The sequence below is a fragment of the Panthera uncia genome, assembly GCF_023721935.1.
Source record: "Panthera uncia isolate 11264 chromosome E2 unlocalized genomic scaffold, Puncia_PCG_1.0 HiC_scaffold_19, whole genome shotgun sequence".
NCBI lineage: Eukaryota > Metazoa > Chordata > Mammalia > Carnivora > Felidae > Panthera > Panthera uncia.
In genome coordinates, this window is record NW_026057588.1 from 16,768,201 (window position 1) to 16,783,253 (window position 15,053).

A 15,053-nucleotide genomic window follows, 5' to 3' on the forward strand; every position below is an offset into this window, starting at 1 on the left:
CGGCGCAGAGACACGGGCGCGACAGTGAGCACTCTGCGTTTTTATTTCACAACTGGGCGTCTTCCTTCTTCGGGGGAGGCGGCAACGGGAGGTACGGGTTCCGGCCCCGGAGCCCAGGGGAACAGAAGAGGGGTCGTCTTGCTTCACCCGTCTCGGCTGAACATGTAGAGGAGCAGGTCCACCACCCGGTGACTGTAGCCGTATTCGTTGTCGTACCTGGGGAGGGAGGAGGCGGGTCAGGGGATTCCTCTCGACCACTCCCGCTCTCCCCCCGCCCCCAATCTCTCGGACTCCTTCCCCCTCACCAGGAAATGAGCTTCACGAAATTGTCGTTGAGCGCGATGCCGGCGTTGGCATCGAAGATGGACGAGTGGGTATTGCTCACAAAGTCCGTGGAGACAACCTGGGCGTTCGAATTTCAAGATAAAGTGTGGGTCGCCGAGCAAGGACCTCCAGGAGCCCAGGCTCCGACTCTTAGGCACATTGGCCATCCATTCGTTTGCAATATCTGGTGGAGCCCTGCTGTGTCCGGGTTCTGGGGATGGTATGAGGAAGGCATACCGGGGCTTTGCCTGCTGGGGGTGGCCAAAGGACTAAGAAGGCGAACACCCTCATGTTGCACCAGTAAACATGACTTCCTGGTAACGATGCGGGCACTCAGAGCGGGCCGGCACGCAGGCCCTCTCTGAGGGGAGGTGGTCAGGCTGGGTCTGGATGTCTAGGAGCATCTGGTCAACTCAGGCCCTCAGCAGTGCCTGAGGTGGAAGGAGCTACAACACAGAGGCCCTGAGGCCTTGGGCCTTGTGTGGTGTTAAGGCCACAGAGGAAGGTGTTCAGCAGTTGGGGGGATGTGATCTGATTTGCTTAAAACGAGATCCCGGTGGCTGTGTGAGAGTGGACCTATAGGAACTAAAGCACAGAGGCAGCACCAAAGGTGGGTGTACAGAGATGGCATGACGGGAGTAAAGGGATGGTGACATCCTTTCTTCACAGGGAGGCCACCGGGCCATGGCCTGTCCCAAGTAAGCGTTGAAAAATGGGAGCCATTGTCTTGTTCACTAAGCATGTATCGAGCACCTGCTGTGTGCCAGTTCCCGGGAAGATGGCTGGGGCCATGGAGGTAAAAAGATAGTCCCAAAGTCCGTGCTTTCTTGTGCACGTGCTAGCAGTGCCAATAGTGACTATGAAATGAAATTTCAGGTAAGGGAAAGGGCCAGAAAGAGATTATCTTATTGAGGACAGAAATTGACATAGAGACTCGGAGGTGAGGGCAGACTATGTGGCCACCTGGAAGAAGAGCTATCCAGACCACAGGAATAGCAAGTGCAAAGACCCTGAGGCCGGGACAGCAGACCTTCCCAGCCCTGCAGTCCCTATCTTGATACATTGTGAGCAGCTCTTTGGCAAGTGGACAATCACATTTCCTCCTCAGAGGGCTCCTCCCAGGGTCGCCCTCCTCAGCCCCTACCTCATCCTCGGTGTAGGCAAGGATGCCAGCCATGGGCCCCTTGGCTGCTGCTTTTATGGCATCTTTGATGGCCTTGTATGAGGTAGGCTGGGCCAGGCGGCAGGTCAGGTCCACAACAGATACATCAGGGGTTGGCACCCGGAACGCCATTCCCGTCAGCTTCCTGGAGAATCCCACATTAGGGGTGGGAGTCAGAACCCAGGGACTTTTCTGTCCATCCCTCGTTGTCTCTGCTTTCCCCTCAGTGGACACCTCAAAGATTGGGGGCCAGTCCAGTCCTCCTGGGTGCACCCCCTGACCCTGGTTGTAACTTTCTGCCCTCATACCCGCTGAGGGATGGGATGACTTTGCCCACGGCCTTGGCAGCCCCTGTGGAGGCTGGGATGATGTTCTGGTGGGCACCCCGTCCATCTCTCCAGGCCTTCTTTGATGGCCCGTCCACTGTCTTCTGGGTGGCAGTGTAGGAATGAACTGTGGTCTTGGGAGAGGAAGAGGGCTGAGTTGTTGAGGCCTTCTCCTAAACTCCCATGCCTCTTTTTCCCAGGCCGGAGGTTCTAACCCAGGTGTGGAGACTGGTGTGGCCACCACCAGAGACCACAGGAGGGCCACGTGCAGGCCAGGGTCCAGCCTTGTCTGCAAGTTGCACAGTGTTTAAGAGACTTTACCACCTGGCTCCTCCTCCCGAAACAAGTCTCTCCCTTTTACCACCACACACTAAGCAAGTCCTGGGAGGAAGGTGTAGAGTTTCCCTGCCATCCCTCCTGCTCCAGCTCCTCTCCAACTCACCATCAGCCCTTCCACGATCCCAAATCGCTCATGGATGACCTTGGCAAGGGGGGCCAGGCAGTTGGTGGTGCAGGATGCATTGCTGAAATGGCCCAGGTGTGCAAGGGCACCGTGAGGTGAGGCCCAGAGCCAGCACTACCCCCCTCACCTCTCAGTTTATGCACACAGGCCTGGTTTTGTGAAAGTCAGGATGGGGATGAGAGAGATCACTGGGGGTGCCTTCAGGCTGAAGGAGGCACCACAAGTGTGGCCGGAGAAGCTCCCCAAGCATGTTCCCCAGGAGCCGTGCCGTTCTAACAGTCTTAGGGTAATGTTAATGTGAAGGTTGTTAAGGCTTCGGGAAGGGAGATGTGAAAGCACCAGGGGGCTATTGGGAGTAGGGGTGAAGAGGGTGAGGCTGGCACGTCCTCTGGGTGCCACCCACACGCTTCAGAATGTTGCTGCCCGTTACCTGACAATTTTCATGGAGCCAGGGTTATAGTTCGTCTCGTTTACCCCCATGACAAACATGGGCGCGTCTGGTGACGGTGCGCAGATTACCACACGCGCGGCACCTGCCTCAATGTGGTTCTAGAGAAGGAGCACAGATGTCAGGAGGTGCTTCAAATGTCACCCCCCCCCCCCAGCCAGCCCCAGGCACCTGTCCCCCACTTACCGAAGTTTCCTCTAACGACAGGTACACACCCGTGGACTCCACCACAAAGGGGCTCCCAACAGACTTCCAGGGGATATCTCTGGGCTGCTTGCTGTGGAGGGTGGCAGCGCTGGAGTCAGTCTTTTGCTGCATGGCCTTGCCTTCACAGTCATGGCCTGCACTGTTCAAAAGGCTGACCAGACACCTTCCTGCCTGGCCTGCAACTGTCTTTTCCCCCCACCCCATACCTAGCTATCCCAGTGGATTTGATCCTGCTGGTTTTGCCTTTCATCACTAACCCCGCCTTGCGGGCCTCTTTTCTTGACTCTACCCCGCCTGCTATGCCTGGGTCCAAGCTGCCACCTTCCTGACTTAAACCTCAACGCGCCTAGGGGGGCCATCCCTGACTGCTCCCAGCCAGGTCAGGCCCATTCTACATATGCTGCCCAAAATGTGGACCCCGGCAGGGTGAGGCCTGCCCCGCCGCTTCCGGTCCCCAGCCCTGGTAACCTCCCCACAGCCCTCCTAGTCCCTTGTCCTCCACCGAGAGCCCGGTGCGAGAGGCTGGGCAAGTCTCTGAAGACACTCTACATCCCTGAGAACGGATCCCAGGGGAGAACTGAAGCCTGAGGTGGCCCTGGGGCCTGCAGTGACTAGTGGTTTACATTAGAAAGTAAAGGAGATTCTGTTTGCTGTTTGAGAAGCTCACATTTCCACTTGATAGCCAATGTTTGTATTTGAAACATCAGACACCTAGCGTTTGCTGTCTTCTACTTGGCTTTAGCCAACAAGCGATAAGTGAATAAACCGCATACTGGTTTTTTCTCTCCACGGGGTTTATCACAACAGTGATATTTTCTTCTGTGGTTATTTGTCAGCATCTGTTTTGTCTTCTAGACCACTCTGTGCCACTGAGCCTGCACCCTGCAGAGGGTTTCAGTGTTGGGGTTTTTTTGTTAACCATTATACACGCCTGCCACGTACCCGTGTTCTGAGTGCTCTACCTTATTGAACTCCTTTGACCCTGGTGACCTGAGGAGTAGGCACTGTCACTGGCATTTTTCAGAGGAGCCGGCACCTGGGCAGAGGGGAGGAGAGTAGCAGGCAGAGCCGGCTGAGAGGGCAGGCGGGCTGGCCCTGGATGCACTGTGAGAATGGAACAAGCGAACGAACAAGCTGCTTCCCATCTCCCTGGACCGCCACACATGGTTCTCTCCGGTCGTCTGTTCTGTCAGGGTGCACTTTTCATCATCTGGCCCAACTAGCTCTTCTCTGCTGCCCCGTTTTTCCTGCCTTCCAAGTTGCGGTGGAGAGGGGAGCACTTCGTATTCCTCTGCCGTTGCTGAATTGGCATCGGAGACCCCAGCTCCTTTTCTAGGCTGTCACGGGCCCTGCCCTCCTCTCCAGAGGGCTGTTTTGAGGATTCCATTCTTTCTTCAAGGAAGTAGAGTCTACCCAGGGCTAGGGCCTGCGTCTGCGGTGCCAAAGCCGTAATGGCGACACAGAGCAAGAGGGCCCTCCCTGCGAGACGACTGTGGCTTTGTGGGAAAACACCCTTCCCAATGTCCCCCCACACCTGTTAACTTCGGTCGTACTCCCCACTGCTGCTGTGGTGGGTATGATCATCATCCCCAGCAGATACCGTAGGAAACAGGCTAGGACATTTCAGTCTCTTGCCCAAGGTCACCCAGCTAGGAAGGGGTGAAGCGAGGGTAAAACACACAAACCACATGGCTGGTGCCGAGTGCCCGAAGAACATCCGCAGTGCAGTGACAAAAGCGGGCGGACAGGGAAGAGCTGCTGGAGTCACCAAGGAAGGCAGCACCTGAGTGCTGGGCGCACACCGAGGGGACAGACGGGATGGGGAAGGCAGGGAGAGTGCCCCAGGTGGCAGGAGCGCCAGGCTGAGCAAGGAAAGGACACGGGATGTCTGAGCAGTGACTGCTGTGCCGGAATTGTGTTAGGGGTTAAGATTCCAAACTTGGCTCAGGCAGCTTATACTCAGGGGCTCTCCAGTCCCGCCTCCACCCACCGTCCTGCTCATCCTGCTCGCACCCAGCCCTGAGTGCTTCGTCACCAGCCCTCCTGCCCCACGCGCATAGACACCGAGGTGCTGGGAGTGGCTGCGGCTGTCTCAAGCGGCAGCAGGGCCAGTTGTGGCTGCTAATTTACATTAGAAAGATAAAGTACGGTTGCGGTTTCCCTTTATAAATTTTTAAATTTTTTGTTATCTTGAAAGTGTTTATATTTGAAAGCATATTAAATATCTAACATTACTGCTTTTGATTTACAGATTCTAAACATATCTTTCAGTGGCAGGAAGGGTACTGATGTCAGTGTGAACCACGTGAAATGGGTACTAAGGAGTCAGCATTGCCCAGGTGTAAGAGATACTCGTTTAGGGTCCCAAGAGGTGGATGGCCGGCTTGGCTGGGATGACATGGAAAGGCAGGGGGGAGCTAATAGTCCTGGGGGCCCCATCAGGAGCTGGGATTTTATTCATGGGGGAATGGGAAGCCATTGGAAGATTTAAGTAGGGGAGTCACCGCGTCCAGGTGATGTTTTTAAACGGCCTCTGTGGCTGCTCTGTAGGAACCAAGTGGAAGCGGTTGGCTAGGTGGTGATGCCATTTCCTGGGAAGGGAGATGAGTAGGTTTGGGGGTTGAAGGAGAATCAGAAGTTGAGTGTTAAACATTGAGTTGCTCTGCCTGTGAGAAAACATGTAAATGTGTGCTAATAAAAAGAGTGGGTCACCTTTCTAAACTAGTGTTTTTACACCATTTTAGGGGCCAGGGACTTCTCAGACCCCTCGAGCCCAGTACCCAGAGGCACGTGCACACACAATTTGGGGGGTTCCGGGCCCCACACAAGGGGCTGGAATCTCATCTGGTCATCTCTACAGCTCCTGCGTTAATCTGCTGCAGGCATGCATCGCACAGCTTCCCTTACCACTGGAAGACGTTGATCTCCTGGTTGTCTACGACCAGCTGTCCATTCCTGAATTCCACGTTCCCCTTGTACTGGCCATGGGTGGAGTCATATTTAAACATGTACACCTGTGGGAGACAGGATGGCTCCCAGTCTTGAGTGTCGAGGGTGGAGGAGCTGGCATCCCGAGGGTGTCTCCACCCCAGTGAAGGAGCCACACGGTATCTGGGAGCCTTCCACCGAGCTCTCCCGAGCGCCCTCCCCACTCCAGTTCCACCTTTCCCAGGTCTGCCGTCGGCCTGCTGCTCACCATATATTCTGGGTCAATGAATGGATCATTCACTGCCACCACCTTAACACCCTTCTCCATGCAGGCGCGAAGCACCAGGCGGCCGATGCGTCCAAATCTGTCCAGGGACAAGGGTTGTGGGGGTTGTCCTCAGAGTCCTCGCCAGCAGGCAGAGGAGGGGACGGGAGAGAAGGGGATAACAGGAGGTGCACTCTAGGGGACTGGGTGGGACTCAGTCTGGGGAGAGAAGGCAAAGTGCAGCCACTGTCCTCTCTCGCCCAGATGTCCTCTTCAGCCTCTTCACTGCTTTTGCTACCCATCCAGCCCGTCCCATCATCCCTAATCTTGTAGCTGGATGGATCTTGTAGAGCTTAGGTCAAATTATGTCTCATGGCTGGAAAACCTCCATGGCTCTTAATCAGTAGAACCAAATCTGGACTGCTTACCATGGCCTGCCAGGCCCCTACCAGCTTTCCCCTGCTCCCTGCTTCCTTTTCTTCCTTGCTTGCTCCCCACCCAGTGCCAGTGTGCTTCATGCACTGACTTCCTGCCTGTTAGCTCACTGAGCTGCCCCAACCTTAGAACTGGCTACCACTACTCTCTCCAGCCTTACTGTACCCAACTTCCATGCTGTTCATGTCATGCGTCACTAAACTGTCATGTTCCTGATTCCCACCAGAATGTGAGTCCTCTCAGGGTGCACCCCTGTACCTTCTCCCTGTATTTCTCCAGCCAGGATGGGCAGAATGAGAGCACTGGTGGTGAGAAATGGGGAGATGCCTCAGGCAGCAACCAGAGGAAAGGCTGGGCCCTAAGCCTTCAGGAGCGGCTAGGGCCAGGCTTGACTCACCCATTGATGCCCACGGTCAGCTTCTGAACCACAGGGACCTTCTTAGGGGCAGGAGGCGGGGCTTCCTCCTTGACTGGCTCAGGTTTAGGCTCTGGCTCAGGCTGGGGCTTGGGCTGTGGCTCTGGCTCTGCCTCAACCTTGGGCTCAGGTGGGGGTGGTGCTCTGGTCACTGTTGAGGAGTGTGGGGACAATGAGCTGCGCCACCATAGTGGGAGAGAATGAACCCTTTTTGCCACCCAGAACCTGTTGCTGGTTCCAGGCCCCTAGTGGCCAACCACCTAGCCCACTGTTTCCCCAACCCACCCGATCCGTAGAATGATCAGGGGGTAGGCTTACTTAAAATACCAACGCCTGGGGACGCCTGGGTGGCTCAGTTGGTTAAGTGTCAGACGCCTTGGTTTTCAGCCCAGGTCATGATCTCATGGTTTGTAGTTTGAGCTCTGTGTTGCTGTCAGCGCAGAGCCTGCTTGGAATTCTCTCCCTCTCTCTTTCTGCCTCTCCCTCGCTTGTTCACATGCACTCTCTCTCTCTCTCTCTCTCTGAAGATAAACTTAAAAAAAAAAAAAAAAAGATACGCATGCCAGGGCCTCTCCCCTAGAGATTGTAACTCATTATGCATGTATTTTTAACAATCACTTGGAGTGATACTGTCTATGCCTCAGTTTCCTCCTCTGTAAAATGAAAATAATAGTACACTCTTAGAGAGTCACTGTGATTAAATGAGATGATATATGTGATGCTTATGATGGAGTCTAGGAGACAGTCCACATACGTTAATATTTCAAAGATTATTTCCCAAACTTGTCTGATAATTGTGCCAACCCCGTGGTCCCCAAGCTGTTCTGATGATAAGAATCCCACGGTCGGCCTCTTCCTAGGGAAATCTGATTCAATAGGTCTACACAGAAGCCAAGGACTCCTGATTCTAAAAGCACTCCAGGTGATTCTTATGCTCAGAGTAGTAGGAAATACAGGTGTATCAAAACACGAAACGAATGGAAACCCGCTCCAGCTTCCACCTCTCCAAACGTACACGCTCCCACTCCCATACGGCAATTGAAAACCCCTGTGTTTGGAGGTGTGCTAGCTGCGCTACAGATAAGGGCTTGAGGAGAGGAGGGGAGACGTAGAGGCCGCAGTCAGGGGGCCCGGCCGGCAGAGGGTTTCTAGCTGGGAATCAGGCCTGAATGTCAGCCCCTGCTCAGCCACCTGCGTGGTCTTGAGCAAGTGAATGAGCTCTCTGGCCTGTTTCCTGGTGTTGCATCTGCACCTTCTACCTGGGGGCTGCTGTGAAGTCTCAGATCTCCAGGCCCAGTAGGTGCTGACCTCAGCGGAGGGAAGAGGTTGCTACCAAGAGTACTTGTGAGGAAAGGAAGAGAGAAGAGGTTGGAGAGGCCCTGGAGGAGGAAGGTGGGTGTTGCTCTTGGCGCCGGAATCAAAGGCACCTGGGAGGTGGTGGGGCTAGGAGCCGTGGGCCAGCTGGCCTGTGGGTCTCCCTGACCTCTACGGGCTGCCGCAGTCCATGTGGTCTGAGTCTGGACTGTGGGTCTCCAGGGGCAATACCAGTTCATGAAGGTATTAAGAGTTTATTGGTGGCAGTGACCCTGTGGCTTTGGTGACCTAGGATGTTTGCATTCCTGGGGGTTCTGCTTCCGCTATCACAAAAGAGGGAGATTCGTTCATCTGGGCTAAGAGTGGGAATCTGAGACCACTCGGCGGCCTTTCGGGAGAAAACTCGGGTGGCTCTCCTCTCCCACCTGCCCCCAGGCTTTCTCTCCCCTCCCCTCCACTCCAGGGGTGGGGTGCGTGGGCTGGAGGGAAGCTCCTGCACTAGGAAGGAAGAGCCTGAAGGAGCTTCAGTGATGAAGCATCACCTGCTAGGTGAAACAAAGGCAACAGGCGCGTGCTCTCCTAATTAAGATGACGCTCCCCTTTCCTGGGTGCTGCCATGGGCTAGGTGCCGTGCTGAGCTCTCGCGGCCACCTGCTCGCTGAATGCTGTGAGGCAGGAGCGATAAATCCGCCTCACAGAGGGGAAACCGAGGCCCGAGGTCACAGGGCGAGCGCCGAGCAGGCGGGAGGTCCGCAGCGGGCAGCAGCGGATCTGCCCCGCGCAGCTCCTCGGGGGTCCCTCCCACCGCCTCCGGCCCTGGCACCCCGGCCGCGGTCAGTACGGAGACAGCGGAAGCAGCCGGGGGAATGCCGGTTGCCCTGCCCTGCAAGACCTGGGTTCATCCGGCTGGAGTGTGGGTGCACCTATGGCTGGGTGCGGTAGGGCTGGCTGCCCAATGGCTTGGAGCAGGGGACTGCGAGTCCCAGCGCTACTATTCTGGTGCTGAGAGACCGAGGGAGGCGGCTCGCGCTCTTCCCTGCCGCTCTGAGTGGGGTCAATAAACACCCTGGTCTCACCAGGTGTTTGTGAGGTTCCAATGAGCGCACGCCTGTAACGTGCTTGGCGCGGCTCTCGCTGTGCACAGGCCGAGGAGGACAAAGCCCACCAGCCCCCAAGCGGCCTTTCCGCGCTGGGCGGTAAGAGCGTCCCTCCTACGTGAAACCCGGCTGGCTGAGGTTCTTCAGCAACCTGCGGCGGTTCTCAGAAATGCGCCCTCGTAGACGCGGCTCCGCCCCTGTCCCCGGCCCCTGCTTCCTTGCTCCCACCGCGCGCTGGCGGCGCCACGGCCGATGGGGGCCGCTATCTGGCCCGCCGCCGTCGCTATAGAAACCAGTCGGCCAGCTGCGCAGGGGGTAGGGACGGAGGGAAGCGGCTCCGCGGTGGCAGAGTTGCGGGCCAGCGGCGCCGCACCCCTTCTCCTGCCCCCTCCCTCGTGGACACTGGGCGGCTGGCACGCGCGCCGCAGGGGGCTCGGGGCTGCGGGGGCTCCGGCCCGCCCTTTCTCCCGTTCCCCGGGGTCGCCCCGCTGCCTCCCTTACCCGGGCACGGCTGTCGCAGTAGCTGGACAACGGTGACGTTGGTGAGGACGATGTCGCGTTTCGACATGGCCTAAGGTTTCATTGCCTGGTCGCTCCGGGAGCTGCAGGGACGTTACTGCGGTGCGGGGCGCCCAAGTTAGTGGGGCCGGAGCGTCTCGTCGTGACGTCACAGTGCCCTGTGACGTCACAGAGGCGGCGGTGCGAAGCGTGTGACGTCCGCGCGCGTGCACCGCAGCCCCCAGGCCGCCCGCCACTGACGTCTAGAATGGAATCCAACTTTTTACACTGGTCCCCAAAGCCCTGGTCTCTCTCTCTCTCTCTCTCCCTGGGCACACTGGCTGTGTGCTGCTCCTTGACCCTCCTCTGGTTAGTTAGCTGCCTAGCTGCGGTTTGCTTGTTTGTTTTTGCCTGGAAAGCCGTGTCCTTGCTCAGCTGCCTCCTGGTTTCCCTCCGGCGCCACCCTTTAAGAGAGGCCCTCCTGACTCCCATCTGAAGTTCTGTCCTGCCTCAATCACTACCGACCATCGCCCTCACCCCCTCAACCCGCCTATCTCCCAGAAAGCTTTGTCCGACTTCGCTCCCTGAGTTAGATGTTCCAGTGTGCAAAACTCCATCGTTATACTCCCTACATTTTAATTTTTCTCACAGCAAATGTCTCTCCCTAAAAATCATCTTGTTTATTCGTTTTCTTGCCGGGTGTCTCTGCCCCCTAGACTCTCGGAGGGCAGAATGCTTGTCTACCTTCACTTTTCTATCCCACTGACTAGAGGAAGGTTTGGCACCTACAGTGCTCACTCAATAAATACCAGAGTGAGTACAGAAATACTATATCCTCACATTTCTTCTGACTCCCAATCTTAAATTTAAGCGACCTCCAAGTCAGATCCTCTCACAGCATCCCATTCTTCTTGTGGCTTTTCACATAGTTTGTCATGATCTAGTTATTCATTGACTTGCTCAATGTATCCCCTGTCGTTCACCATGGGGCCTCCACCACCTAAAACTGTGCCTGGGGCAAAGCAGCTTCTGGGACAGATGGACAGATGGCTCCTTTCCTCTAAAGCACTGGGGGTGGGGGCTTGCTTGCACATCTGTGACTCACAGGCAAGGGCCTTCACCTGCAGGGCTAGCTGACACACAGCTGTGACCAAGATTTAGGGAGTGTGGGGGTTTGGGTCAAGAGGGAGTCACCATCTCAGAGAGAGGTGTGGAAGCCAGAAGAGGCAGAATGACACCATAACCTCTTCCTTCCCCAAGCCTTCGTGGGAACTCCATTTGCCAAGCATCTGCCACGGGACAGGGTGAAGGTGAGGCTCTCCTGTTTGGATGCTTCAGGGAAGGGGAACTGAAAATAAATTGGGTGTACAGATGGGGAAATTTCAATGACTCAAGACCAAAATACAGGTATTAATTAAAAGGGGGACAAACTTAACATGTATGATGGGGGCTGTGGAAGATCACCCAAATGAAACCAGGACTGAAGAGGGGCCAGTTTTGTACAACTTTACAATGACAGATGTGGAAAGCTAGATGCAATTAAAAATTTTCTTAGAAAATATAAAGGGGTGGGGCACCTAGGTGGCTCAGTCCGTTGAGCGACCGACTTCAGTTCAGGTCATGATCTCATGGTTCACAAGTTCGAGCCCCGCGTGGGGCTCTGTCCTGACAGCTCAGAGCCTGGAGCCTGCTTCGGATTCTGTGTCTTCCTCTCTCTCTGCCTCTTCCCTGGTGCGCGCGCGTGCTCTCTCTCTCTCTCTCCCTCTCTCTCTCAAATATAAACATTAAGAAAATATAAAGGATCAACAGTGATGTAAAAAGAAATGGCAAATCTGAGCCGGCCAATAACAAAAGAAGAAACAGAGTTAAGATTTATCCTCCCAAAGGCTGACCCAGATCCAGATGACTTTATGGGCAAGATCTACTAAAGCAGAGGTGCCTGGGTGGCTCAATTGGTCAGGTGTCAGACTTCGGCTCAGGTCATGATCTCGTGGTTTGTGAGTTCAAGCCCTGTTTCGGGCTCTGTGCTGACAGCTCAGAGCCTGGAGCCTGCTTCAGATTCTGTGTCTGCCTCTCTCTCTCTGCCCCTCCCCCCACTCACACTGTTTCTCTCTCTTTCTCTCTCTTTCTCTCTCAAAAATAAACATTAAAAAAAAAAAAAGAATAATTAAAAAAAGATCTGCCAAAGCCTCAGGAACAAGTGTTCGCCAGCCCATAGGAATGGTTGCAGATCCTAACCAGAGCGGGGAGGCCCTGGGCAGGGCATGTGCTCTCTGAGACCGTGTGTGTGTGTGCTCCCACCGGTCCCTCCCGGGGACTGTTTGCTGTGACGCTGGGCCACAGAAACCTCTTTGACTTGCTTTAGAGAAGCAACAGGGCCACATGACCAAAGCCAGCAGAGGACAGCAAAGGAAGGACGACTCCAGGCCAGTCTCTTATGGCGCCAGATGCCAAAGTCCTGAAACAAGTAGTGGCAAATGGGAACGGGCCTGAGAAGCACTGGGGCTGCTGGGAGATGGTGGGATGGGCAGAGAGAGGGGTGGAAGGATATGATGGAGTGCATTTCAAAAGGAGAAACCCCACCTCTCAATCTCAGGGCGGATTAGGATTCTGAAGTTCACCACCCGCCCCTCCCCACCCTGCAATCTCCTGGCACGGGAAACTCCCTCATTTAGGCACCGGACAAGGGCAGAAGAGCCACACCTGAGTTTGCCCAGGGATTTGGCTTTGTCCCTGGAGCGTGAAACTGGGAGACAGATTTTGTCGCCCTCTACAGGAGTGCCTAGAAATGGCAGAAGCCCCTGGGTCTCTGGGCCTGGGCGTCAGGACCCCAGGTGGCACCATGGGTCCTCCAAGGGGGGTGGGCCTTTGAACAGAGCTGACAACACGTGCAGATTCTCACCACACCTGGGCACCCACACACATAACTCTGCCACCCCCGCTCACTCACACCCTGTACATTTCTTCCCGTGAGCCTTCCCACCGGGAATCCCACCTCCACCCCCTCTCTGTCTCTCCCTTTGGCATCAAAACCCAAATCTCTTTCACCCCTGCACCCAACTTACCCACACACTGGCTCTCATTCTTCTGGTCTCCGCCTGCCTCTAAACTAGCCCCAGATAACGATGCTGCCACAGACAGACCGGCCACCACCTGTCCTTCCTTCTGGTGACCTTTGTCATGCCCAGGCTAGACTCCCGGCTGTTCCCCTCCAACCCCTACCACCATGTGAACGCTTGGGGCTTTAGGCTGGGACCGAGGAGGCCCCAGGGGGAGGAGGGAAGGAAGGATGAGCCCCTGGCCTCCAGCCCAGGTTCTGGCTGACACTCTCTTGCTACCCCGGTCTTCGGCCCCTCCCCGTGGCTGCCTCAACCGGCTTTTCAGGAGACACTGCGTCCTGTCCCAATGCATGGCAATCAGTCCTCTGCCCTTGCCCAAGGCCTAGGAAGCAGGAGCCAAGGTTCTGTTATGAGAATGTGTCCTGGCTCCAAAATCTGTAACCCTCCCCAAGGGGCCCTATGCTGCTCTGGGGACCCAGGCACCCCTCTCTCCAGCGCCCTCTGAGACTCAGGCTCCCTTAGCAAGCATACTATGTGTACTTACATCACATACTTTCGGGGAGTGCTTCTTTTAATCCATCCACTTGTTTAGCCTGGAAATATTAACTGAACCCCAGGCAATGTTCTAAAAATTGAGGATGTAGCAGTGACCAACACAAAAGCCCTGTCCTCTGGAAGTTTACAATCTGATAGGTGATGCAGACAATATAAAAGATAATTTTGGGTCATGGTAAATACTTATAAAAATAAAAACAAAAGGATGATATCATCCAATATAACTGAGAGACAACCAGGGAAGGTTTTTGTTTTGTTTTGTTTCGTTTTTTGTTTTTAGAAGGCGACATTTGAGTCAAGAGCAGAATAAGGAAGAACCCACCATGTGAAGATCTGAGTTGTGCATTGCAGACAGGGAAGACGGCAAGTGCAAAGGCCATGGAGGCAGGAATAAACCTGGTGTGTCTGAGGACCAGGGAGAAGACCCATGGGGCTGGGACGCGGTAAGTGTAGGGCAGGGGGCATCTACTGGAACAGTAAGAGCAAGGTCTGATGACTCCTTCAACTCCCTAAGAGTGCTCTCCTTCCCTTGACTGCACCTCCCATCGCCCCAGACTCTCACTACTGGGGAGACGATCCTTCCGTCCCCCAAGAGGAGTGAAGAGCCAGGCCTGGGTCGTGAGGATGGGGGTGCTGGAAGGTGGGGTTGGGAGAGAGGAGACCTGGACGGTGGGGGAGGAATGAAAAGAGGGGGTGGTTGGAAGGGAGGCCATCTGGGCTTTGGGGTGGAGGGCCTGAAATGGGCAAGAGGCGAAGATGCCATGTGAGTGTTCTCCATTCATGACTCACCCTCTCTGCCTCCTCCTCTTCATTGCTCAACTCAGAGCTCTCTGGGAAATACCTCCCTGACTGGGGACCAAGTCAGTGCCTCACAGGGTAATTGAGTCATGAGGGGTGGAGAAGAGGGAGGGAGGTAGAGGATAAATAGCAGCTTTGCTTCTCTGGCTCCTCTCTGCATCCTCCCCACCCTGCCAACAACATGCACCTTGCCAGTTTGCTCAGCTCCTGCTCCCTCCTACTGCTCTGGGGGGCCCTTCCTGGATGGGCGGCCAGTGATGACCCCATTGAGAAGGTCATTGAAGGAATCAACCGAGGGCTGAGCAATGCAGAGAGAGAGGTGGGCAAGGCCCTGGAAGGCATCAATAATGGAATCACTCATGCTGGAAGGGAAGTGGAGAAAGTTTTTAATGGACTTAGCCACATGGGGAGCCAAGCTGGCAAGGAGCTGGACAAGGGCGTCCAGGGGCTCAACAACGGCTTGGACAAGGTAGCCCATGGGATCAACAATGGCATCGGACAAGCAGGAAAGGAAGCAGAGAAGTTTGTCCATGGGGTCAACAACGCTGCTGGACAGGTTGGGAAGGAGGCAGACAAAGTGATTCAGGGGGTCCATCATGGGGTCAACCAGGCGGGAAGCGAGGCAGGGAGGTTTGGCCAGGGGGTCCACCAAACTGCTGGGCAGGCTGGGAATGAGGCGGGGAGGTTTGGCCAGGGGGCCCATCATGGGGTTAACCAGGCTGGGAAGGAGGCAGAGAAGTTTGGTCAGGGGATGCATCA

The 15,053-nt window shown here is 55.4% G+C and overlaps 2 protein-coding genes across 2 annotated transcripts in view; one reads left to right on the forward strand and one right to left on the reverse strand.

Annotated features, from left to right (window-relative positions):
* Positions 1-25: 25 nt before the first annotated feature.
* On the reverse strand, positions 26-10,044 carry GAPDHS (glyceraldehyde-3-phosphate dehydrogenase, spermatogenic). The gene is made up of 11 exons (XM_049621606.1): positions 9,886-10,044; positions 6,956-7,124; positions 6,127-6,223; positions 5,838-5,944; positions 2,910-3,000; positions 2,706-2,824; positions 2,255-2,336; positions 1,795-1,946; positions 1,469-1,631; positions 306-403; positions 26-216 (listed from the first exon to the last, which is right to left on the reverse strand). Exons 1-11 carry the CDS (start codon positions 9,950-9,952, stop codon positions 144-146), a joined length of 1,218 nt encoding a protein of 405 aa, XP_049477563.1. The 5' UTR covers positions 9,953-10,044; the 3' UTR covers positions 26-143.
* Positions 10,045-14,360: 4,316 nt separating this feature from the next.
* SBSN (suprabasin) overlaps positions 14,361-15,053 on the forward strand; it is a 3,815-nt gene continuing 3,122 nt past the window's right edge. The window contains exon 1 of the mRNA XM_049621608.1: positions 14,361-14,850. Within this exon, the coding sequence (XP_049477565.1) occupies positions 14,476-14,850 (375 nt within the window). The 5' untranslated portion in view covers positions 14,361-14,475. The remainder of the gene's footprint in view (positions 14,851-15,053) is intronic.